Raw genomic sequence first — 25,932 nt, 5'->3', positions numbered from 1 at the left:
TAAAATAAATAAAAAATTCAATAATCAAGAAGGAAAAAAATTGTTTATAAACAATCGGATGAACCGGCAAATATAAAAGGAGAGGAACAACCCAATAAAACAACAATTCATTTTAGATATTAGTGTTAAATTAATTAGAACCCGTTTGGCAATATGGCTAGCTCCTCGTTTGCTAAAAAATTGAAACTTATTTGCATTTAAAATTATTTTTATATATTTTTAAATTATTTTGATATTCTAATATCAAAAATAAATTTTTAAAAATATTTAAAAAATATTTGAATACGTTTAAAAAAACACTAATTAGAATATACAGAAAAGAAAACAATAATGATTTTTTTTGGAAGAAAAGGAACATTTTACTAGACATACAAAACCTGACTACAAATAATATTCCTGACCGCCTTTGAATTCCTACATTGACAGCACTCCGTATGCCTAATGAAGTTTGTGTAAGAAGTAAAAAATAATTATACCAACGATATACTTCGTCTAGAAAGAGGACAGCAAACTGTCCAGGTAGTCACTCCCCAGGTCCTGAAATTCTACCACATCATTCGCAAACAATTCTTCTGCGCGAGCCGTTCTCTTGGGTCCAGGTTGTTCCATCATTGTCGACTCACTTTTCACTTCCCAATCTCTTGAAGCCCTTTTTCTATGGATAACTGAAACATTGTCGCTGCTTCCTGGAAATGTGCAAGAATTGTTGTTCCCTTGAGAATTTGTGGTGGACAAAACACTGGAGTCGTTTCTGGAGCAGTCAATGCACATAGCCTTTGCAACTGTTTCAAGTGGGAAGTTGAGGTATGTCTTGGGGCCTCTGATTCTCAAAGCAGCCTTGTCGTAAGCCAAAGCTGCTTCTTCAGCTGTCTCAAAAGTCCCAAGCCAAACTCGAGCTCCTTTTCTCGACGAGTCCCTTATCTCTGCTGCATACTTTCCCCAAGGCCGCCTCCTTACTCCCCGGTAATGCCTGGTAGTCACTTTCTCTACTTTCACAGTACTCGCTATGGAGCTTAGGCTGCTGGGACTTCTGTTTTCTGCAGTATCATTGCAAGTACTGTTCATTTGAGGAATGATTCCATCAAGAAGTTCCTCCCAGGTCTCAGCACCAATCGAGATCCACCTGCCTAGACTCGGTAGCCTTTGTAGAACCTCCATGGACTCATCTCTCCTATCAAGACTAGGCAATTCCTGCCATGATTTAGACACCTCTTGTTCACTATTACTAATTCCTCTGTCTCCTCTATCTTCTCCTATGTAGCTTGCCCAAACATTCTCTAACATTCCTTCAGATGCTGCACGATGATCACTTTGTATAGTCATGTTGTCATTTACATAAAAAAGAATTGGCTAGTTGATTTCACACAAACAATAAAAAGGGAGGAGGACGGAAGGTGTTACATATATATGTGTATATATCAGCACACGCGTAATCTGTTAATTAACAGCTAAGCTATGCTTATCCTACAACATTGATGTGATTTTAATCCACTTGGAAACTTGTGCTTTAATCCACTTAACATCTAAAGTCATGGAGGATATTGGAATTTAAACACTAAATAAGAAAGAGGTGATATGTGCATTTTAAGGCTTCTCTGTTGACTTGTGTACACGTTCTAATCATTTGCAGGGATTTATCTACGTATGTGCTCTGCATATTTTACTGGAAATTCTTCCCGTAGCTCATGATTAAATTAAATGAGAGACATGGAACCTGAGGAATTGAAAGCTGGCAAAGGAGAATCTGCTGAGTTTTATATTGCTCTTGCTCTGGTGTGATTTTGCATTGCTATCCCCATGTGTTACCACTTTCCTCGTATTGAAGTACATTCACACACAGATACATATAAAGCTACCCTAATTAGAAAATAACTTTCAATTTCCAAAATAAATATTCAATTTTAGACTCGGAGTACTCTTATAGTTAAATCTTTCCTAGGTCTAAAAATTCTTGATGTACCTCTACTGGCCATTTCTTATCCCAGGTTCAGAGTACTGAATGACTTCAGGTGAATGTGGCAGGAGTTCAAGCATAATACGCCAAATGATGAGTCATTCTATTGAATCCTTTGACAAATTCAAGTTGCTGGATCTTGAAGAGTGACAGTTGTGTATTTTCAAAAAAGTGAGAGAAAAGGGTATAAACCTTGATGCTTAGTTTGCTTTGCAGGTACTTTTTGTTACTAGCTTGCTGTAAGGCATTTAAGAGATCATGTTCCCATTGAGATTTCTGGTTTAAAAGCATAAAGGTCCTTTCCAGACATTCCTTTTCAGTCGTCTCGGATCTTGAATATTCTGTATCACTTACCAGCATTATTGAATACACCAAGAAGCAATTCCATGTGCCAGATGCTTTAACTACGGAACTAAAGGATTCTATTTAGAACCCATTCTGTTGTAAGTTCTTCGAGTTGTTCTAACCCGCAAAAGCCCTCCAAGCTAATCGTCAGAGTAATGCTTTCTCCGAGACGAAGGTGTTGGGCTCGAGCCCTGTCCTTTTGTCAAGGAGATTTGGTTAAGAAACCTGCATGCCATGAGGACCTTGAATACAGTTACGGATACCAAATCCAAAAGCTTAATCTATCAGAGCACGGATTCATCCATAAACACCTTACAAACTCCTTCTACCTTTAACCCAGAGTGAATTATAAACTGCTTATGGTCTAGTCATTAGGTTTGAAAATACCCCTACAGCATCAGCAGTTGCATAGTTTTTGCGGTCAATTCTCGGTGATCAGGGGTTGTGAACTTGATTAATAAAAAAAAATAGATCCACACGAATGGGACATGAAAATTCAAACCCAAAAGGGAGGTATGTATAAGCTTGTGATAGAAGCAGCCATAAATTGTACAAATGCGGCTGTCTGAATTCAATGGATTGGAGAGAGATGACTTATTATATTCGTTGCCAGAAACCTACAATATCGAAGTTGTGTTTTAGACTCCGCCGCATCAGGATGTTGTAGTGTGCTCGATCAATTTAAGAAATCAACTCCTTTTGCGTCCTTCATTAGCCCATCTCAGAGAAAACGTTGTGCCAATGGGTTCCACACGTTTATTGGGTCCCATTACGATTTCCTTCCTACTTAGTTCTTTTATATCTTTTATCTGAAACTACTGGCCGAGAGTTCATTCTGAAGGAAGAGATGAAGACCTCTGACTTCTCTTCCAAGTTATCTCTCTCGAAAAAGTTGTGGATTCAGCTGGAATTGGGTCTCTATGAGTATTGGGCGTGGCATGATTCCACAGCATGGAAGCCTCCTAACTTTTCTGTCTAACGGGCTTTTGTTATCTGCAACAACTAAATAATGAAACTCAGGCAACGTCTTAGGCCCGGTAGTCATATGGTTGGTACAATATGGTTCAGTGGCTGCCAGGCATAATTAATAATGATTTAGAGGGCTATTTTTTTGGTGTTTTAAAAATATTTAAAAAAATTGAAATTTTCTTATTCTGTTGTTTCAAGTTTTATTTTTTTTAAGATTATTTTGATGTGTTAATATTAAAAATAATTTTTAAAAAATAAAAAATATTATTTTGATATATTTTTAAATAAACAATACTTTAAAAAATAACTTTAGTTCAAACAATTATTTTTATTTATTTTTATATTTTCAAAATACTTCTAAAATTCTAAAATTTTATTTGTATTTGCATTTCCAGAGTTGATTACTCACATGGATGAAAACATGAATTTGTGATCAAAGAAACAAACTTCAAGAGTCAATACACTGACTAAGAGAGTTAAAATCAAAAGAGATAATATGTGCTGTTTTCAAATGTTACAACATACACCGAATTTGTGATATTTATTTATTAAATTTTTTTATCATCTATCATTTTTTCATATTAACCGACTTTAACAGGCTGGATAATACAAATTTTACATATATTCTTGTTTTTTTAACGCCCATACTTGTAATCTAAGTAATAAAAAAAGTTGGGTAACTTATCAAAATTTATTATTCAAGTTATTAAATTAGATAAAAAAATTTAATAAAAAAAATCTATAAAGCTTTTTTTAATAAATAAACCAATATCAAATGGTATAAAATTAAAAAAATGATTTTTTTTAAATTAACTCGTATTGACTTATTAAATTAAAAATATATTATTTGAAAAAATTCATCATCCAAAGATAAAACTAAAAAAAAAAAATTGTCCCAAATGATCCAAAGCTAAAAAAAAAAATAAAGAATAAAAAAATAAATTAAAGAATAACTATAAATTTTTATTAAAAAAATCCATTTAATAACTACAAATTTTTATTAAAAAAATCCATTTAATAAAAAAAACTAAAAGAGCGATAATCTAATTTAAAAATAATAATAAACTACAGATGAGGATTAAAGGAGGTTGTTTAGCTAGTTCACGAGGAGGAGGGGAAGCGTTGTGGCCGGTTTTCGTGAGCAAACAGAATCAAAGAGATGAAATTTTATCACTCAACTCTTTTTTATGTTTTTGATAGTTATGACAATATGTGAGGGGGAGAGGAACCGTTCATGAGGGTATGTTTTTGTTGATGGTTCACTTGTCTCCTGGAAAAGGAGGTCACGGGTTTCTGGGCTGGTTTCTCTTGTGTTTCTGGGATTATTAGTTCTTGACCCAGCAGGTAGGGAAGGCTGGCAGTGTGGGTAATGGAAAACAATCACAAATTAGCGTTCAATACGTAGAAGTGTAGAATTTGCCCAACATGCTCGTGTCTGAAACGATCTGCTTAAATATAATTGATATAACAATTGGAACAAAAAATAAAAATAGGAACAGTAAACTTAGTTTGACTTGAACAGCACATTAATATTATAAATAGTGTAATGAGATTATCAAACAGCAAGAGTGAAGAGGATTATATTTATATAATCACTTAAGAGACAGCCGAAAAGGATTTTAGTTTCCAGTTTCTTTTTTCCAATCTTCACAAGCTGTTGGGTGCCTGTTTCCTAGCCTGTAATCAACAGTAACAAAAACACCGTTTAGCCTATATGAGTGCTCGACCAAGAGATGCTATAGCCTCGTCAGCTAAAATCTGGTACATTTTTTCTGTAGGATGAACAGCATCCCAAAACGCATATTTTGATGGATCAGCACATGTGGTCAAGCCTTTGCATGTGTCCCCGTATTCTACAGTTCCTGATCCACAGCAACCTTTTGAAGTTTCCACCAATCCTGCCGGATAGAGAAAAAGATCATCACCAACAACTGCTCTTTTTTTTTAATACATATGGTAAATAAGAGTGAAACAGAAGATTTTTTTGGGATATGTACTAACCAAATTTCTTTGGGGTGTTGATTGCATTTTGTATGACACCATAGCAATCAACATAAGCATCTTTAATCCCTATTTTCTTGAGAATAGCCAGTTTCTCTTTTATCTTTGCGTTGAATGACCAGGCTACTTGGTTATAGCTCTCGACACAAGTATTCTGACCCGCCAGGGTCCTAACGATTGGCATGCATCCCAGAGGAGGCACCCCGACAACCACCACTCTAGTGGCCCCCAGTCTATTCATTCCCTGCAAAAATATTGATGATCAACGCTGTGCCAACTTACCAAAAGAAAACATAACATAAATTTGTTCAGAAAGTAGATATCGATCAGTTGGCATGGCATTCGATGAGAAATGCAAATTGCCCCTTTAATATGTTCATGATACTATGGACAAGCAAGAGGCCAAGTTATTGGGGAATGGAAAGACCGTTTCCAGCAAAGCAACGAACTTGGTAGAGGATGTAAAATTATCACCAATATTTCAACTAGCAAATGCATGTGAAATGATTTTGAACAAGAATCAAACTGAAGTGCACAAACTTGTCTAACTTGATTTCCTTGATCACTGAGGTTTACGAAATAGTAATAACTTATTGAAAGAGAGAGTAAGCACCTTAATGTCCTCGAACATCCTTGATGCCAAGAAATTTTGGTACTGTTCAACGTTGAATTGCTTGGGGCGATTTGGTTCCAAGTAGTAGTTCTGGAGAAAGTCATTGGTGCCCATACTCAAAACAAAAATAGCATTATTTATGATGTTTTGTGCCTTCTTTACACCCACCAACCGAGACAAATGGAGCTTATAGTGCTTCAAGTACTCTAGCTGCTTGGAAACCGGCAACACTTGCTATTGCAATTTGCAACCAAAGAGGAAAGACAGGAAAGGGAAAAGGTTAGCATCATACAATGACAAGCATTTCAGAACTTTTGCTGCTATTCGCAAGATGATGTGGTTAAAAGAAAAGTAGAAGGATTTTTTGTGGGCTTACTGAGAGATTGGCAGTAAGGTCATCATAACCAGAAGCAGCAGAAGCAAAACTAACACCATGAAGCAAATCTGCTGGCTTCAGATTAGGATCAAGAAAGGCTGGAATTATCTTCGTATAACCAATTGCCTCAGCTGGGGAAAGAAGCATAAACTATATATTAATCAAATGAAGGTGACATACGAATTTTTGTAGCGTAATGACAAGAATTCACCTATGAAATCTGTGGCAAGTCTTCCATTGCTTAACCTTCCAGTGGGGCGACGGTCAAAGAAGTCCTTCCCATAGGGAGGAAAGTTGCCCTTCGCAGTCGTTGGAAGGCGGTTGTTATTGCCAGGATCAACGCTTGAGTCTCCAAAGACTAGAACACAAGTCACATTGTGTTTTGCTGTCAAATGCCTCAATTGACGAATGTCCACTGCTCCTGAGAACAATGGCATCAGTGCCATTAATGCTAGAACCGTCACCATTGGAACTTTTGAATGCATTGGTGTTGTCTCCTTGTAAATTTGTCAAGACTGAAAGAGAATTTGATTAGTGAAGGCATGATTTGAACTACGTACTACACCTTTCTTAAATAGCCAACGAGCATCTCCTCCAATAGAAATAAGCTATTTAAAAGAGTTAAATCGATAGTATAGCATCTCCTCCAATATTGTAAATATAGTTTTTTATTTATGTGCATTTTAATAGTAAAAATTCATTTAGAAGATGACATTATATTTTAATATATTTGATACATAATAATCATTTAGAAGATGTAATTATATTTTAATATATTTGATACACAATTATTTTAACAATCTAATATTATCCTAGTTTAATCAATCAGAATAAAATTTTAGCTAGAAGGCATTATAGAGACAACTATCTCTTTCATTTTAGCTAGAAGATATCATGAATATTCAGATGAGTTTATATATGTTTTAATTAATTTTATAGATCTAAAATAATTATATAAGTTTTTAATATTTATGAAACGTCAATTAATTTCTAAAAAAATAAATTTAAAATCAATTAATCTACAAGTCTCCTTCTATACAGGGCCCAATGGTTTGGGGCCTTGGGGCATTAATCAAGTTCTGTTTTTTTTCGTTGCGTGGAAAATTTCGCTGTTTAGCGGTACAGATGAATTTATTTTTCTACCTACCAAGCTGAAAACAATATGGGCTTTGAACAGCGTGGCATAGATTTGGTGATTAAAGTATATTTTATTTATATTTTAAATTGATGTTTTTTATATAAAAAAAACAATTTCATTAATACTGAAAATAAAACATAGCCATTACAATTCCACAAGATTCAAATAGAGATATAATCGATTCTAATAACTGGAAAAAAAAAAAAAAGATTTGATCACTATATCAGAAACTATCGACCTTGTAAGTAGCATCTCGTCCTCATTTCACATACTTTCAAAGAGTTCTTCGAGGGTTTCCTTCTTTTCAAGCTGTTCACAATAAGATTGTTTTTCATGTGTTTAAGTGCATGCTTGTATAATAATTAATTTTTAAAGTATTTTGTTATTATTAGATTTAATAGTTTTATCAATGAAATTTTTTATTAGTATTTATACTATTTTTTTGTGATTATTTTACCAATAAAATCACATAAAAAAATTATTTGTTAAAAAAAATACTTATTAGTAATTTATAGTCTCTCAACAAGTTTATTATTAATGAATTTATTAATTGCTTTTATAGACAAACTATACATGCGAAGAAAAAATTATTTACTTCAATCCATCAATAATTCTCTAGGTGAATTGCAATGGCATTAATAGTGCAATTTTTTCAACTTTCTGAAATATACCAAAAAAATAATATCATTAATGATTTAATAGTTGTAGGAGTATTTATTATAATTCTTTTTTCAACTCTCTAAAATATATCTACTGAGATGAGTTGTACATTCTTGCAATCCTTAATCTAACAAAGTTGCGAACCCCGGAGTTAGAGTGTTCAGTATCGATTGTGAGTACCAAATGGTTGAAACATTACGAGTTGTTTGTAAGTTCTCGACCATAGTATTAGAAAGTTCGTACACTTGATTTCCATCGAATCCACCGGATGATCCTGCCTCCAACCACAAATTTAAATCAAAATTCGAGTGGGTCAGAGAATCGTTTTCATATCTCTTTTTCAATCAACTATTATATATCTCCTATAAATAAAAAATAAAACCATCAAATTCAAGTAAATAATATCTTAAGAAATAAAAATGGTTGAAAATAACATATCACAAAGTGTTGAGTTTCGTTATCAACAAACTACTACACCTTTTTTTTTGCTATCATCACTCTACACGTGCGTTTCCACAAAAAAACTTCATTTGATTTAACTCATGTTTAAAAGTCATGGCTGTATCATAAAAATATTATTAGTTAAATATATTTATAAATAATAAAAAATATAGTGATTAGAAAAATTGTGGGTTATTGAATTGTATTAAGATTGAAGGGGGAGGGGTGATTGTTTTGTTGTAGAGAAAAAATAGAAATAAAGGAGAGAGAGAAGAGAGTAGAGTCTCATGTTATAAATTAAATATTAATAACAAAATTATTTTGATGGTAACTCCATCTGCAATTCTATCAATATAAACATTACATTACTGTATAATTTGTTTTTTAAAATTTCATTATAATACTATCTATAATATTGTTGATATATATAGATGAAATTTTTCTATCAAGATATTTACAGATAAATTGTACAGCTAGTCTAATTTTGAAATAAATAAATTTTAAATAAAAAATAAATTTTAAATTTTAAAAAATATTATTTTTACCGTAAAAACAAACATTCTAAAACTCGGGAATCTCTACCCAAAAGTTATGAATGGGAGAAGTTATCGATAGATTTGACACCTACACCACTTTAACTTCATTTAAAACTATAAATCCATGCCCCCAATCCGAACCTCCAATTAACACAAATCAACAACAAAACATCGTTATACGTTGAGGATAATAATAAATCAAATAAAATTATAGATTTTAAAATATATAAAATTTAAATTCATAATTATTTAAATTGCAAATATAATAACTAAATTCAAAATTATTAGGGGGAAGGAAAAAGATAGAGAAATAGAAAGGGGTTGTCGATGATATTATTCCATTTGCAGCCGTTCAAAAAAAGTATTATCAAGAGAAATAGAGAGTGATTCATAGCTTCATTAATTCAATATTGGGAATTTTGTATTTTAACAAATTTTGCCTTAAATATAAAAAATATATTTATACAAATGAGTATTTATAAAACTTTTAGTCATGACTATGTTGTTTATAAACCCTATCCACATCAAATGTACTTAAAAGTAACTCTTTCAAATAAAAAATTCATTCTAATAAATAATCATTTTTTTGTTCACATAAGACACTTTACATATTGATGATATCCATATAGTATAAATAAAACATTATAATAAATAATCAAATTGTTTTCTCTTTTTTATTTACTCTATTTTCGGAAGAAAGATGTAGAATTGTTTTATATATAATAACATATGATATGAAAAAAATGTATTTAATTTTTCTAAATAAATTGCTGATATTTTTTTTATTCAATCTAATTATAAATAATCAAATACAAGCACGCAGTAGACACAAAGATATACTAACTATTAACTATCTTATATTTATAGTTTTTATTTTAATACAATCAAAATTCACGGATATGTTTTAACAATCAACAAACTAATTAACTATAAATTATCAAGCTTTATGTAAAACTAGTCGTATTTAAAAAAACTAAGCATTTTAATTTAAAAAAAATACATGATTTAAACTTATTCATTAATAAATATTCTTAAAAATCTATTAGGAATTAGAATAAAATTATTATAAATTATTTAAATAATACTAGTAATTAAGAAGAAGATAAAATTAAAAAGTTTATGACACATAAATTAATGTTATGCTTATGACACATAAATTTATAAATTAAAAAGTTTGTTATAGCTTGAAGTTGCTACAAGTGTATATAGCAACTTTGGCAGGGACCTGGATCTATGAAGAAAGAGTTTTTTCCATGTCTTTTCTTATAAATATTTATAATTTTAGTAAAAATAATTAAAATTTTAATTTTTTAAAATAATTTTTTAATTTAACCCCCCTAACTTTTTGATCTTGCTCCGCCGCTGTCGGTGGTCCAATTGATATACACAGATGAATGAGAAGATACTCGTCGGCACATTGAAGCAACATAGTATGACTTTTGATGTTGATATTCAGAGCAAGGGATAATTTCCTCTTTCCTTTTTCACGTTTTCGCTGACAGCTCCATTGAAAACTTGGTTGCGCCTCAATAATTAATATTGCAGTTGCGCTGCGTCGCTTGTCAGTTGAAACTTCCCAAAAATATTATGATACAATGACCCTCCACTAGCAAGCAAAATAAATATAGTGGTGTAAGGGGTTTATTTTCTTTTTCCGCATCTGATTTCGAATCTTATTATGCATGTTTGTCATCCTTGCAGTGCCTTACCTATTTACTGGGCTTGCAGGATGTTCAGTGAGCCGTGAGGATTAGTCGTGGTGCGCGTAAGCTGGCCTGGACACCCTACATAAATTAAAAATATATATATAAATAGAGGGGCAGATTGGTCATTGCACATAGTTCAACAGGCACTAAAAAATTAAATTGGGGTAGCCTTGTTTTTTTTGTTCCCTTTTTTTTTTAAATAATAGAAAGATCTAGTTACCTTTTTAAAAAAAAAGACGAGCATAAAAAGGTTTTTTTTATCTTTTTATTTTTTTCAAAATAATAAATTGACTTAATTATACTTCAAAATGAAATCACTGTTAAGCTGTTGTTAAGGGACCTTGTATTAAGGATGTTGTCTTAAGGGGGCATTTTAATCTTTCTAGTAAGGTTTTTCTGTTATTATCAATTTTAGTTAGGAAAAATTTAGTAATCTAAATATTCATATTATTGAAAAAGAAACATTGGTTGGCATCTAATTTGCACGTCGAGTGGGGACTCCATGTGCACCCTTGGGTGGTGGGTACAGCAGTGTCCGGCATCCATAAACAACTAATTTTCATGGCGTTCAATGTGTCCAATTGCAGAGAAGCCTGTGGGGCAACACGTGTGTTGAATTTATTTTGTTTTATATTTTGTTCTTAAATTTTATTCATATTAATTTGATGGTTACCTATATTATTTTTTATTTTTTTATTATTAAGAAATTTACATTGTTTTTTTTGTTTGTTTGTTTTCTATAGAATAATGTTATTTTTATGATTTAGGTTACTAATTTAAATTTTATATTTTTTATAAATTATTTTTTAAAATTTTATAATTTGACAGTGATTATTGACCTTACACTACATGATTTGTTCTGTTATGTTTTTTTTAGTTATTTTAATTTTATATTTCAAGTAATACGTTATTTGAGTTAATATAATTTGATTAAAAAAAAATAGTATTTTTTTAATGAATTTTTTTATTTTATTTCTTAATATTAACTTATTAATCCTTAAACTTTGTGATTTTTTTATTTTTTATAGGATTATTTAAATGCGAGTTGGTTAAATTAACCAACCTTAAATCAATTTTTTTTAGTGTTTTTTATTGATTTAATTTTATTTTTTTATGTTTTTTTTTAAAACATTTCTTGTTTTAATTTAATATCACACATAAGGGATTATTTAAGTCAACACAAGTTTTTCTTCGTTGATATTTTTTGTTTTTCAATTTCTTTTATTTTCTTTCCATTTCATTGTTTTGAACTAAAGATTAAATATAGTTATCATCAACATGTCTTTTAAATTTAGGAAAAAAATTAACCATACTCGTAGTGTAACATGTGACACCTATATAGTATAAAGCTAAAACGATTCTGTCACGAAAAAAAAGTAGAAGAAGACAAAGAAATCCAATCACGAGAGCTGAAATTCTATCGGTAAAGGGTAGGCATGGAAACAGATCTATGTCGTTGGTGATTTACTAAGCTGTCAGTGATTTTCGGTGCATTAAAGCTATCCTTTTATTTATTTTTTTATTTCTCAAAGATCTACCACATTTATTGACCCGGAAGTCCAGCACCACCTCCAGCGCCCAGCTAATTCCAGGCTTGATCTCAATTTCTAGAATTGTGGTTGGTTTTTTCAAAAGTTATAATTTTTTTTGAAGTATATATATATATATATATATATATATATATTTGTGTGGATCACATATAAAAAAACTAGCTACGCCTCTGTCCCAACCACCCTGGAATATTTTGAAAGTGTAGCTGTGAATATTGACCTGGGGTAAATTCAGAAAAAAAAAATATTTTCATTTTGAAAGTATAGCTGTGAATGTTTTTTATTTTTATTCTGAGTATTTTTTATTTCATTATTATTAATCTAGTTTGGTTAGCTCAATAAATCACTAAAATCCCAACTAGATTTTGAAAATATTATAGCAGTTATTTTTCAAATTGTTTTTCATTCTAAAACACATCAAAATAATATTTTTTTACTTTTTAAAAATTATTTTTAATATTAACACATCAAAATGATCTAAAAATATTAAAAAATATATTAATTTGAAATAAAACAAAAAATAAAAAAATTTAATTTTTTTCAAAAAACATTTCCAAGACGCAATGCAAAACACTATCTGAATTGGTTTCAGCTAGCATAATTTATTTGTTGGGAAATAGTTTTTTTTTTTTAGAAAGTAGTTTTCTTGAAAAGTGAATTCCTAAAAAATAAATTATTTTTTTATATTTGGTGGTGTCATTGAAAATAAGTTGAAAAATATTTTTCAGTATTTAGTTATGTTATGAAAAATAAGTTGAAAAATAACTTATTAATATTTTATTTTTTTCAAGTTTATTAAAATAATAAGAAACAAATCTTACAAATTCAAAAGTTGAATGAGAATGAAATTGAAAACAAATTTAACTTCATAAATTATCTCAAATAAAATAAATAATAATCAAAATAATAGAAATCAAATTTAACAAATAAAAAAATTAAAAGATGATGAAATTAAAATTAAAATAATTATAATTTTATAAATTATTTCAAATAAAATAAGTAACAATCAAAAGAATAAAGATCAAATTTGATAGATAAAAAATTTCAATTAAAAAATTAATAAAAGAGAAAAAAATAACAATTATAAAAATAAAGATCAAAGTTAATATAAAAATTAAATCAAATTTTAAGGGATGAAATTCAAAAAAAAAAATTCAAACAAAATATATATCAATCAAAAATTTAAAGATCAAATTTGATATAATCAAAAAATAATATAATATTTTTAAATTTTTCACAACTTCAAAAAAATATTTCCAGCTCAAAATAAAAAAAAATATTTTCTTAAAAATCAAGTTAGTTTTTTCTTTAATTAGAAAGTTTTTTCTATTAATCAATATTTCTAATGTCAATTAAATATAAGAAAATTTTAAAAATAATTTTCAAAAAACTAATTTCAAGAAAAACAAAGGCTCATGGTACTTATACTTGGATTATTTTTTTTTTAAAGAAGAAAATAGTAACTGTTAGTAAAATTTCTCACCAATTTCTTTCTTTTCCCTCTTCTGTTGTTTCTGAAATTTCTTTACATTTTTATATGCATGGTTAATTAATTACATAATTTTATTATTATTATTACTGTATAATATATTCAGGTCGGCAGATGACGCAGCTGAATTAAATGAGCTGCGGGATGGAGTTGAGACCATTTATATTTGTGTCGTTAACAGCTTAAAGTGATTCTGCATGCATGTTCCCTCATCTATGTTATAACTTTTTGAAAGGATGCTTCATAAATCTTCCCGTACACCCACAATTATTTTTTAATGGCTGGATACACAAACAAATCAATGCTATTGATCAAGTAGATATCATTCTTTTCAAAATTGAAATTGAAAATAGCTTTTAAATTTAAATAAATATTATTTTCATCACAACTTGAGATTGAGACTAATGTTTATTTATTTTAAAAATATTTTTTAAAAAAAATAAACAAATATTGTCTTTGTTTTTATTGTAGTTGTGATAAAGATAAATACTATTGATTGAGTAGATGATTTTTTAATTTTAAAATTTAAAATAGCTTTTAAATTTAAATAATATAGACTGATATTAAATTTTTTTAAATATCATTTTTTAAATTCAAATTTAAAATATTTTAAATAAATATATTAAAACTGACTCTATCACATTTAAAAAAAGAAAGAAGTCACGTATGCTCTATAAATTGTGTTATTTCGTAAATTAAACCGTGCTATTTTACAAAAAATTTATTTCTATTATGCTACTTTAAAAAATTATTCTTTTATATTTTAAATTAATTCTTTTATGATTATGAGCTTTAGGCAATTGGATCATATGGGGAAATGTGTCAAGATGAGATGATGTTTAATAAGAACTAGATATTTAGCCCGCACTTCATCACATATTAAATAATTTTTTTTCATTATGATAGCATTTTCTACATGTTTTTTAATATGAAAAAAAAATCTCAAACACTGATCATAAAGTTCATTTATACATTTAATTAAATAAATTGACAACTATCTACACAACAAAAAAAAATTATAAAATTTGATTTGTAGCCAAATGAAACTAACCAACCATACTTGTAATTAATATCATAAACTTGATTGGGCTAAATAATTTTAAAGTAAAAGGCACGGGCCTTATTATTATTTTTTATTATTTTTCTATGTGTTGTTAACCCAATGATTTTTTTGGAAAAAATAAATAGCAAGTGATCCTGTCTAAATTTCGATGACTTCTAGTCATCAAAAAGTTAAATTGTGATATTTTAGACAAAGAAAAACTTATTTTTATCTACCCAAAAAACAAAAATAACCCCTAAAAACCCTGTAAAACATATTTATGGCTTCGAAAAACCTAAAAAATAACCTTAAGACCCATAATCAATCCCCTACTAAAATTATTTTCAGACTCGGATCTATCATATCAAGCAAGTTCAAAAGAAAAAAAACTCTTTCTATTTAGAGGAGTTTATTGACACTAAAATCATCTCTTTCTATGAGTATAATCGATGTAAATGGTGATTTCCTGTTATTATTATTGAAATTCAATGTCTTTCTTTCTCCCCTCACAAATTACAGACCAAAAAATAAGGAATATAAAGTTTGGGATCAAAATTTACTTTGTTCTTAAATTTTAAAAATTAAAGGGACCAAACATTATAATTGAAAAAGTTTGGAGACTACACTAAACATTTCACCTAAACTTTGTTAAATTCACTCATTCCCTCTATTTTTCCCACTTTGGTGTTATGCTTTTTAATCTTACCCTTTTCAAAAAAAATAAAAATTAAATTGTCCTCTAATTTGACAATTCCAAAGCGAAATTAAAAAAAAACAAAAAGTTTTGGGGCAAAAAAGTGAAAGTCTACAGTAAATTATGAGAAATAAGTAAAGGTAGTTGAATAAGAAGCTCGTGACTAATTTGGTGGGGAGAAGAATATGAATATGAAAAGACAGTGGATGTAAAGATGAGAATGTCAGAGGACAAGCAAAAAAGAAGAAAAGCGAGATTGCCAACCCTATTCTAAAGCTATGATCGTTTTTATAGCCATGATATTTTCCAAGTTCCATGGAAAGGTGGTAGAATTAATTATTGACATTAATTATCTAATAACTTAATAATGATAAGTGTTTTTAATTTCTATGAGTTATTATTGAAAATTAGGAGTTGTTTTTTATTTAATAGATATACTACTTGTCTTTCTAATATATAATAAAGGCATTTTATTTGTGCATTAATTTTGATTAATTTGGGTTTCATTTATCATGTATTAAGGTCTGCAAATGAGTAATATGTGTTCCTTCGACTAGTGATTATATATATATATTGAAAAGATAATATCTCTGTTTGCATAACTAAAAATCCTTTAATGTTGATTATATATAAATATTTTTTTGTTTTTTTCTGATATTAAAAATATTTTAAAAAATAAAAAAATCATGTAAATATATTTTAAAATAAAAAGCACTTTAAAAATTGAAGTTTATATAAAATAGTTTAATGAAATTATAGTTTTTCAAATAGAGTCGCAACAAGAATCCGTTGTAGTCTAGTTGGTTAGGATACTCGGCTCTCACCCGAGCGACCCGGGTTCAAGTCCCGGCAACGGAAGTATATTTTTTCACATTTTCGCATGAAAGGAAGAGAACCTTATAGCAATCCTAGACTCCGCCTCCGATTCCAAACACACACCAGACGCCAACGATGATAGTAAGCCATTTATTCCGCCACTTGTTAATCTCCTCATCTAATTTTATTAATAATTTGTGTTTTGTTTTTGTTTAAATTGAAACGCTAGGGATTGGATTTCTCGAAGCAGCTTGCAGCTCTTGTATTGTAACGAAACTCTTACAACAAAGGAATTTCCTTTCTTTTGTTTCCTTCATTTTAGAGATTTAGGAATTGCAATTATCGTTACTGTTATGGAATTTGTGTTCTGTGAACCAAACTGTGCGAGGCGGTGTTTCAAATTCCGAGGGCCGGGAAATCCTTGGAATTGATTACTCAAAGTTTCCGTCTTCTAAATGAGTTAGATAACGTACTCAATTGCTTCTCTTTTAATCTGAACTTGCAGTTTTAGATGATGCTTAGAGAATTTAATTTGTTTTTGCTTGCGTTTAGCGTTATCCTGGCGTGTATTTGTCGGATAAAGAAGCATCTCGGCCAGCGGAGGTATTAAGTTCTTCTGCTTCTATCCTGGTGTGTATTTGATCAAGGTTTTTTAAGTTCTATCTATATGTTGATGATGATGGTGTTAGATATAAAATTCTTTTTGGCTGAATATTGGGCCTCGTCTCGCGAGAGCGGAGCTGGCGGTACTAGTATCATCAGACCGCTTAACTCACTGGTGAGTTGGATAAACTTATAATTGCAGTGGTTGAATCGTTTTTTTTTTTTTTTCATGAACAAGTACTTATTCTTGTGGCATGGAGAATGATTGCAACGCTGGATTACTTGTGTGCTGGAATTTTATTTTATTTGATTGGCTCTGCTATTCACGGGGTTTGCTCAAATGGCTAATGAGGGAAACCTTCAAGCATTAGAAATGGGGGTTAGTTTGCTTGTTCTTTCTACTTTTCAAGTGAATAAAATGCTAGACAAACCGTGCAATGTCTTGTAGGTCCTAACAGCAAACTCGTTTGAAACTGTCAGTTTAAATTATATCAAGCTTGGAACATTCACTTTGGACACCCAATGAGCGTTGTTCTTACGTGCTTTTACTGAGGAACATGGTGCTGTTCCAATATCTTGTCAATGCTCTTGAAGGAGATTTTGTACGACGTAACAGGGTGCATGGAGGTATTGACACATCCCTTGTTCATATGCTTTTCAGCACCTGGGAGATTTAAACAGTTTATTATCCTACTGCGGAAACCATGAACTGGACCCGTCTAAGGGAGTTCTTGCTCCTTATGGTTATTGTTCTTATTGAGTTTGTGCTTCGTTGTTTATGATGGTGTATGTCCTTAATTGATTTCGTATACTTTCGGCCTTCCAAAGACTTTCAATATCCTTCCTTGTTCTTAAATTAAAAATCTCTCCTTGCTGGAGACGTTTCATGATGTGAATATCTTGTATCTTGTTTATGTCGCAGAGTTCAAGAAGAGCAAACTACAGAGGCTTGATGAAAGATTGCTTGGGCGGCATGTGTGGATTATTTGAAGTTTCTGCGGGAATCAGTGAGAATTTAGAACCTCCTGATAATTCTGCAGCAAAACTATCTCACAATGGCAATACTGCTTCAGCGTTTGCATTAGACTTATATTAATTTTTTTTAAATATCATTTTTTAAATTCAAATTTAAAATATTTTAAATAAATATCACATTTAAAAAAAAGGAAGAAGTCGCGTACGCTCTATAAATTGTGTTATTTCATAAATTAAACCGTGCTATTTCACAAAAATTTATTTCTATTATGCTACTTTAAAAAATTATTATTTTATATTTTAAATTAATTCTTTTGTGATTATGAGCTCTAGGCGATTGGATCATATAGGGAAATGTATCAAGATGAGACGATGTTTAATAAGAACTAGATATTTGACCCGCACTTCATCACATATTAAATATTTTTTTTTTATTATGATAGCATTTTCTATATGTTTTTTAACATGAAAAAAAATCTCAAACACTGATCATAAAGTTCATTTATGCATTTAATTAAATAAATTGACAACTATCTGCACAACAAAAAAATTATAAAGTCTGATTTGTAGCCAAATGAAACTAACTAACCATACTTGTGATTAAGATCATAAACTTGATTGGGTTAAATAATTTTAAAGTAAAAGGCATGGGCTTTATTATTATTTTTTATTATTTTTCTATATGTTGTTAACCCAATGATTTTTTTGGAAAAAATAAATAGCAAGTGATGCATCGCCTATCCTGTCTAAATTCCGACGACTTCTAGTCATCAAAAAGTTAAATTGTGATATTTTAGACAAAGAAAAACTCATTTTCATCTACCCAAAAAACAAAAATAACCCCTAAAAACCTTGTAAAATATATTTATGGCCTCGAACAACCTAAAAAATAACCTTAAGACCCATAATCAACCCCATGCTAAAATTATTTTCAGGCTCAGATCTATCATATGAAGCAAGTTCAAAGGAAAAAAACTCTTTCTATTTAGAGGAATTTATTAACACTAAAATCATCTCTTTCTATGAGTATAATCGATGTAAACGGTGATTTTCTATTATTATTATTGAAATTCAATGTCTTTCTTTCTCCCCTCACAAATTACAGAACAAAAAATAAGGAATATAGAGTTTGGGATCAAAATTTACTTTGCTCTTAAATTTTAAAAATTAAAGGGACCAAACATTTATAAGTGAAAAAGTTTGGAAACTACATTAAACATTTCACCTAAAACTTTGTTAAATTCACTCATTCCCTCTATTTTTCTCACTTTGATGTTATGCTTTTTAATCTTACCTTTTTTTTTAAAAAAAAAAATTGTCCTCTAATTTGACAATTCCAAAGCGAAATTAAAAAAAACAAAAAGTTTTGGGGGAAAAAAGTGAAAGTCTACAGTAAATCATGAGAAATAAGTAATGGTAGTTGAATAAGAAGCTCGTGACTAATTTGGTGGATAGAAGAATATGAATATGAAAAGACAGTGGATGTAAAGATGAGAATGTCATAGGACAAGCAAAAAAGAAGAAAAGCGAGATTGCCAACCCTATTCTAAAGCTATGATCGTTTTTATAGCCATGATATTTTCCAAGTTCCATGGAAAGGTGGTAGAATTAATTATTGACATTAATTATCTAATAACTTAATAATGACAAGTGTTTTTAATTTCTATGAGTTATTATTGAAAATTAGGAGTTGTTTTTTATTTAATAGATATACTACTTGTCTTTCTAATATATAATAAAGGCATTTTATTTGTGCATTAATTTTGATTAATTTGGGTTTCATTTATCATGTATTAAGGTCTGCAAATGAGTAATATGTGTTCCTTCGACTAGTGATTATATATATATATTGAAAAGATAATATCTCTGTTTGCATAACTAAAAATTCTTTAATGTTGATTATATATAAATATTTTTTTGTTTTTTTCTGATATTAAAAATATTTTAAAAAATAAAAAAATCATGTAAATATATTTTAAAATAAAAAGCACTTTAAAAATTGAAGTTTATATAAAATAGTTTAATGAAATTATAGTTTTTCAAATAGAATCGCAACAAGAATCCGTTGTAGTCTAGTTGGTTAGGATACTCGGCTCTCACCCGAGCGACCCGGGTTCAAGTCCCGGCAACGGAAGTATATTTTTTCACATTTTCGCATGAAAGGAAGAGAACCTTATAGCAATCCTAGACTCCGCCTCCGATTCCAAACACACACCAGACGCCAACGATGATAGTAAGCCATTTATTCCGCCACTTGTTAATCTCCTCATCTAATTTTATTAATAATTTGTGTTTTGTTTTTGTTTAAATTGAAACGCTAGGGATTGGATTTCTCGAAGCAGCTTGCAGCTCTTGTATTGTAACGAAACTCCTACAACAAAGGAATTTCCTTTCTTTGTTTCCTTCATTTTAGAGATTTAGGAATTGCAATTATCGTTACTGTTATGGAATTTGTGTTCTGTGAACCAAACTGTGCGAGGCGGTGTTTCAAATTCCGAGGGCCGGGAAATCCTTGGAATTGATTACTCAAAGTTTCCGTCTTCTAAATGAGTTAGATAACGTACTCACTTGCTTCTCTTCTAAATGAGAATGTAACAGGGTGCATGGAGGTATTGACACATCCCTTGTTCATATGCTTTTCAGCACCTGGGAGATTTAAACAGTTTATTATCCTACTGCAGAAACCATGAACTGGACCCGTCTAAGGGAGTTCTTGCTCCTTATGGCTATTGTTCTTATTGAGTTTTGTACTTCGTTGTTTATGATGGTGTATGGCCTTAATTGATTCGGTATACTTTCGGCCTTCCAAAAACTTTCAATATCCTTCCTTGTTCTTAAATTAAAATTCTCTCCTTGCTGGAGACGTTTCATGATGTGAACATCTTGTATCTTGTTTATGTCGCAGATTTCAAGAAAAGCAAAACTACAGAGGCTTGATGAAAGATTGCTTGGGCGGCATGTGTGGATTATTTGAAGTTTCTGCGGGAATCAGTGAGAATTTAGAACCTCCTGATAATTCTGCAGCAAAACTATCTCACAATGGCAATACTGCTTCAGCGTTTGCAACCAGAGCTGATGATGGTGTGAGGTACTTGTCATTATTTTCTCTTTAATTTCTGACCGAGTAAAGTGAACACACAGCTGGGTTTGATTCAGGACCCCACTGGTAGAGATAATTTTGGATGAATTTCTTTAGAAAGCAATGAATGTTTTTAGGAAAGGAGGGGTGTGTTGTTGCCGCAATAGCGGGGGCTACCACACCAAACAAGCCGTAATAATCAATTATGTGATTCACTACACCTGGAAAGTAGAGTGGTTTGCGCTGGCATATAATTATACACCTAAATAATGAAGAGATTATTGTGTGGAAATGTGGAGTGGTTATTTTTAAAATTATTATTTTTAAAAGTATATTAAAATAATATTTTTTATATTTTTTAAAAATTAGTTTTAATATTGACACATTAAAATAATATAAAAACATAGAAATATATTAAATTAAAACAAAAAAATAAAAGTTTATAAATTTTTTAAAAATAATTTTTTAAAACACAATACAAAATACTTAACCAGTATTTAGTAACACCTACTCAATAATTTCCCCTCTCCAATTGCATGATCACATTACATCTATCATTTCGAACCTTGTACTAGGGGACAGCTGAGGGGCTTGAGGAGAGCTGGCTTGCTGGGTAACAGTCCAGCTCTGCAGATTCTCAACAATTTCATATGTTGATATGGTTTTTCTACAGATTTTAGTCACTGAACTCTGCCCCAGAAGATAGGCATTAATCATGACAATAACCTTGAAACCGTCCGAAGCATCAAAGTAATGGAATGGGCCTCAAAGTAAAAAGAAGCTGCACAAAAAGGGTAGGACAAGGATAGAAAGTAGTCATCACTGCTCCGAATACTCCATCTAAACAAAAACAAAGGGGAATTCAGGAAGATAATGGATAACACAATGAATTCTGAAGCAATTTCAGTATCAAGAACATGGAAAAGAGTGAACTAGTTCTAGCAAAACACATCTATTGTTCATGCAATAAATTTCAAACTGCATGTATTTCATGATTACGAGGGGACTTCTGTCCACTCTTTGCATACAAAATATCTATTTACTTGTGTTGCACACTCTAAACCCTGATGCCGATCCACCCCCCATCAACGCACACGCACACACAATGGTTTTGTTTTCTGGGGCGGCATTGCTACCTGAAAACCTGGTTTGTTTCCCTTCATCACTCCTCACAACGTAAACTGTCTCACTGTCACAGACAAATGGCATTATAACCACACACACACACACACACACACACACACACACACTCTACCACTTGCATTTCTAACACAATAATTAACGGGATGTTATCATATATTAGATTTTCTTTTTCCTATTTTCTCTCTCATTGTTCAGTAAAATGAATGCCAAATAAAACTGCATAATTTCTCTGCATAACCAGCACATATAAACACAAACACAAATTAAGAAAACCCACCCCTGTACTTGATTAACTAACCACTCAAACATTTTACAGAATAAGAGCTCTTCTTACACAACATAGAGAGAAAGAGATGAATTATTTACGTTCTGGTCCCAACCTCTGCCAGTACTCTCATTTGTAAACCACCTCATGTTCACTACCTTACGGCATCTGCGCATTTATTTATTTGTTGAACTCAAAAACTAAGAGTCAATCACACCATAAACACAGAAAAAACCAAAAAAGAGGGGTTGTTTAAAATTAAATGTTATCAGCAGCAGAGTCGGCATCGGACTCGTGAAGGCCAGCAAGAAGGCCTGGTCCAATCTCCGATAACCCTGCAGTTACCGACCTGTAAATGTAATTAAAAAGCTGCATGCATAGGTGTGAAGGCTAAGAAAGAGAGAGGGAGAGTTGAGAAGTAACCTCGACACTTGCAGTGGTGTCTCGCTGGACTGCGGCTCTCATGGCTCTGATTTTAAGAGTTTGTGGCCTTCGCAAAGGATGGAAAAGGAGATATTTTATGAGGTTTTAACGAGTCAAATTTTGTATGTTAGAGGGATAATTAGAAGTGAATTATAATTGAAAATTTTCATCGCTTCAATTTTTCTGTTAGGTTTTTTAATCTTTTAATTAAACGTAAGTAAACAATTCGATAATTTAGTTGAAGTTTGTGTTGTTTTTCTTTTTTAAAAGAGTGGAGAAAAAGAGTGAATTGAAAAAGGGAAAGAACCGTCTCCCTCTCCCAAATCATCATCACCGATCAGCCCCTTCATCGCCTCCAAGCACAACCACTTCTCTAGTCATCAGTACCTTTCTCTTCTAAATTGTACATCCACCCATTTGACCACCACCATAACCGATCAACACTGGTCAGCCTTGCCAACATCCAAACAGAACCATCTTGCCTTCGTACCAACAGCTGAGGCTGACCTTAAGGAGATTTATAATAATCTTATCCTTATTTATTTGACCATGAATTAGCAAAGGGACTCTCTGAAGGAAATAAATTTCTATATAGCAAAAGGTTTCCTCGGCTTGGAAGGATATTCGTTCTTTGAATCGAGCAATTCGTAGACCATCTTGGGTGCTCTGTTGTTCTTTGGGTGAATGAATATCCAAAGCAAACACATTACGAAGATTGACCCCTATATTTGTTTCGGTACTCCATTGAAAATAAAAGTTTGAAGATAAATTATATATATGAAGAATGTTATTCCGTGAATGATTTATCTCAAAATCTCCAGACATTCACTACAAATTTCAAACCCCATAATATTAAAGCCCAAAACATCTACCACAAGGAGAAAATAAGGAAATTTCAAAAAAATAATAATCCAATTATGCATGCATACTGCAAACTCTCCTCATCTCTCCATGTCTTCTTCCCCTTTTCACACCAATTGAGCCCATTTTCTCCATAGCTATTGAAAATGCTTGGAAGAACCTTTTCTTATCCTTTCCTAATTGTTGAACCAAGGGCTTGGTTCTTGGGTCCAAAAATAGAGCTTGGTCCGAGGCCAACAACCCCAATTTAGCCTCTAAATTCCCATAATAAGCATGATCAAACAAGAACGGAGTGGTAACATCAAAGGGTGCTATAATGTCTGAATTCCCACCGAATTGTGGGCAGGACATTTTAAGAGCTTTTAGTAGCCTTGGATCCATGCCAGGGTCAGGCTGTTTAGTGCCACGGTAATTGTAGAGTCGGCTAAGAAATTGCTTACAGTGAGCAAATCCAAATGTGTGAGCGCCAGAAAGAACGACTAGGTCCTCAAGTGTTAGTCCTTTAGAGTTGAAGAGTTTTAGTAGTTGATCAATGGTGAAATTTGCACGAGGGATGTTGTACGGCACCCTGGATGCCATTGATATTTTCCCATCCCACCTCCCTTTCTTCACCTGGTAATAAGGACCTCCTGCCTGAGCCACATAAACATAACAGATGAAACCAGAGCATGAACCCTTGGATAATATAATGATGCTATTGGACAAAAAATATCATTATTTGATGATTACAATGTTGTTTTAATAGTTAGTAATTGAAAGAATCTCATCCTGTAATTATAAAAATTAGAAGTTCTTTTATCCTGATGTGAAATCAGAACAAGCTGGAAACACGACATGGATTCTTGTCCTCTTGTATTGACATCATGAAAGAGGTGTCCGGTATTTTTCAAATCAATTAATAAATTCATGAGATTCGATTGTCCCTATTATTTTACATGCCAATACTAATCATTAACCTTGTCTCCCATGGTGACCTGATCTAACCAGCCCAGAAGACTGGAAGTTTCAATGTTGTTATGGTTAGGACAAATTACAGGCATAGTGGCTTTAGCTGTTCAAAGCAGACCTGTGATTCAAGTGACAGAAAGAGAAAATAGAAGTATGAATGTTCTCCTTTTGTGTCCTTTTATGCTAAGTTTACATGTTTTTGTCCTAAAAAATGACCAGACTACATTTTTCTCCACCTTTCTATAGAGGAAGCATTACGTAGCAAATATGTTCACACCAAAACAAAAGAGGGAAATTAGGCTGTTTTTTTTTCTAAGCAGACTGTGTAATAAAATCATAGCAGCTTGCAATTTGAGCATAGAACAAGGAAACTCAAGCTTCAACATGGAGATACATTTGGTGTGGAGAAATATATTCAAGAGCATAAAACAGAAATGATGGGTATGATATTGAAGGAGGAGGAAAATGAGGCACATACAAGGTGGACATAATCTCTGGCTGCAATTGCAAGAATGTCTGCACATGAAACAATACCAGGGCACTTTCTCTCCACCAAGTCTTTGGCCTTGCTTATAGTCTGAAATCCCTCCACCCTCAAGTCTTTATTGTCCTCTGCATCCTTCTCTGCCAACTGTTTACTTCTAGGGTTTGTTGATATCAATATTGATGCATCACAGCCCTTCAATATAACCACGCATCAAATTTAAGTAAGATGGTAAGTTATCAATTAATTTATGCTACAAAAAATGTAGCATGATAATAAGCTAAAGCACAGAGCATGCATGGCAAGGATAATGGAGAATGTGGAATCGAGATTACTTCTACAAAGCAGTCATGAAAGAAGAGGCGAATGGTGGCTGGCCCTGACACTGGTGCTTCTTTGAACTGTTGGGAAGTGACTGAACCAACAAGTTGCTCAAGCTGAGGGCACTTTTTAGCATAGTAATTAACAGATAATTGGCGTGGAGGGCGAGAGCTCTTGGTGACTTTGGCTGCACAATTTGAGGCTCTTACAACAAGCAAGAAAACAAGCAAGAAAGTGCAAATAGAAGAAGAAGAAGAAGAAGAAGAAAGAGCAGGCATGATTGTTGTATACACAGGCAGCTTAGGACAAAGAAGAAATAGTAGAAGAAATATATATAGACACACAAGTCAAGGCTCAGTTGTGAAAGTTTGTTGAGGGACAGATTGCCAAGTAAAAAAAGAGAGGAGAGAATCAACACCCGTGAAGCCTCGAAGCAAAAATTAATTATGCATAAAGCTAGAGAGAGAGAGAGAGAGAGAGAGAGCCAAAAAAAAAAAAAT

The 25,932-nt window shown here is 31.5% G+C and overlaps 3 protein-coding genes, 1 long non-coding RNA gene and 2 other non-coding genes across 25 annotated transcripts; 4 read left to right on the top strand and 2 right to left on the bottom strand.

The window, feature by feature from the left end:
* The first annotated feature begins 275 nt into the window (after positions 1-275).
* LOC105127958 (uncharacterized) lies at positions 276-21,562 on the top strand. The gene is made up of 3 exons (XR_842742.1): positions 276-286; positions 3,741-3,743; positions 21,482-21,562. It is a non-coding gene; the product is annotated as an uncharacterized LOC105127958 (long non-coding RNA).
* LOC105127955 (GDSL-like Lipase/Acylhydrolase superfamily protein) lies at positions 4,698-6,849 on the bottom strand. Its single transcript, XM_011029437.1, has 5 exons — positions 6,470-6,849; positions 6,259-6,389; positions 5,883-6,116; positions 5,270-5,513; positions 4,698-5,166 (listed from the first exon to the last, which is right to left on the bottom strand). Exons 1-5 carry the CDS (start codon positions 6,741-6,743, stop codon positions 4,979-4,981), a joined length of 1,071 nt encoding a protein of 356 aa, XP_011027739.1. The 5' UTR covers positions 6,744-6,849; the 3' UTR covers positions 4,698-4,978.
* On the top strand, positions 16,298-22,004 carry LOC105127956 (uncharacterized). Of its 20 annotated transcripts, none has more exons than XR_842725.1 (9): positions 16,298-16,471; positions 16,560-16,799; positions 16,883-16,960; positions 17,049-17,108; positions 17,194-17,312; positions 17,414-17,560; positions 20,590-20,697; positions 20,814-20,996; positions 21,661-22,004. XR_842725.1 is itself a non-coding variant. In XM_011029438.1 (5 exons), the coding sequence occupies exons 2-5, from the start codon at positions 16,842-16,844 to the stop codon at positions 17,921-17,923; spliced, it is 231 nt and encodes a 76-aa protein (XP_011027740.1). In that variant the 5' UTR covers positions 16,298-16,471; positions 16,560-16,841; the 3' UTR covers positions 17,924-18,008. The 20 variants fall into 20 exon arrangements, 1 of the variants encoding a protein (XP_011027740.1); XR_842734.1 differs by lacking the exon at positions 21,661-22,004 and adding an exon at positions 21,563-21,654; XR_842735.1 differs by lacking the exons at positions 20,590-20,697; positions 20,814-20,996; positions 21,661-22,004 and adding an exon at positions 17,856-18,008 and having other exon boundaries at positions 16,560-16,789; positions 16,883-16,933; positions 17,192-17,312.
* TRNAE-CUC (transfer RNA glutamic acid (anticodon CUC)) lies at positions 16,300-16,372 on the top strand. Its single transcript has one exon. It is a non-coding gene; the product is annotated as a tRNA-Glu (tRNA).
* TRNAE-CUC (transfer RNA glutamic acid (anticodon CUC)) lies at positions 19,970-20,042 on the top strand. Its single transcript has one exon. It is a non-coding gene; the product is annotated as a tRNA-Glu (tRNA).
* Positions 22,005-23,567: 1,563 nt separating the features above from the next.
* On the bottom strand, positions 23,568-25,921 carry LOC105127954 (Peroxidase superfamily protein). Its single transcript, XM_011029436.1, has 3 exons — positions 25,447-25,921; positions 25,106-25,306; positions 23,568-24,312 (listed from the first exon to the last, which is right to left on the bottom strand). Exons 1-3 carry the CDS (start codon positions 25,708-25,710, stop codon positions 23,734-23,736), a joined length of 1,044 nt encoding a protein of 347 aa, XP_011027738.1. The 5' UTR covers positions 25,711-25,921; the 3' UTR covers positions 23,568-23,733.
* Positions 25,922-25,932: the final 11 nt, after the last annotated feature.

This window comes from Populus euphratica, unplaced genomic scaffold (assembly GCF_000495115.2).
Source record: "Populus euphratica unplaced genomic scaffold, PopEup_1.0 scaffold15.1, whole genome shotgun sequence".
Lineage (NCBI taxonomy): Eukaryota > Viridiplantae > Streptophyta > Magnoliopsida > Malpighiales > Salicaceae > Populus > Populus euphratica.
Note: the sequence above shows the minus strand (reverse complement) of the source record. Positions and strands in the feature narration are given on the sequence as shown.

Coding starts and splice junctions, on each gene's coding strand:
- LOC105127955 (XM_011029437.1), bottom strand. CDS start 6,743: ATGCATTCAAAAGTTCCAATGGTGACGGTTCTAGCATTAATGGCACTG. Junction 6,390..6,469: donor ACTTGCCACAGATTTCATAG/GTGAATTCTTGT, acceptor TTCTTTCCCCAG/CTGAGGCAATTGGTTATACG. Junction 5,514..5,882: donor GGATGTTCGAGGACATTAAG/GTGCTTACTCTC, acceptor ATATTTTTGCAG/GGAATGAATAGACTGGGGGC.
- LOC105127956 (XM_011029438.1), top strand. CDS start 16,842: ATGATGCTTAGAGAATTTAATTTGTTTTTGCTTGCGTTTAGCGTTATC. Junction 16,934..17,048: donor AAGCATCTCGGCCAGCGGAG/GTATTAAGTTCT, acceptor GCTGAATATTGG/GCCTCGTCTCGCGAGAGCGG.
- LOC105127954 (XM_011029436.1), bottom strand. CDS start 25,710: ATGCCTGCTCTTTCTTCTTCTTCTTCTTCTTCTTCTATTTGCACTTTC. Junction 25,307..25,446: donor TTCATGACTGCTTTGTAGAA/GTAATCTCGATT, acceptor GTTATATTGAAG/GGCTGTGATGCATCAATATT. Junction 24,313..25,105: donor CCAGAGATTATGTCCACCTT/GTATGTGCCTCA, acceptor TATGTGGCTCAG/GCAGGAGGTCCTTATTACCA.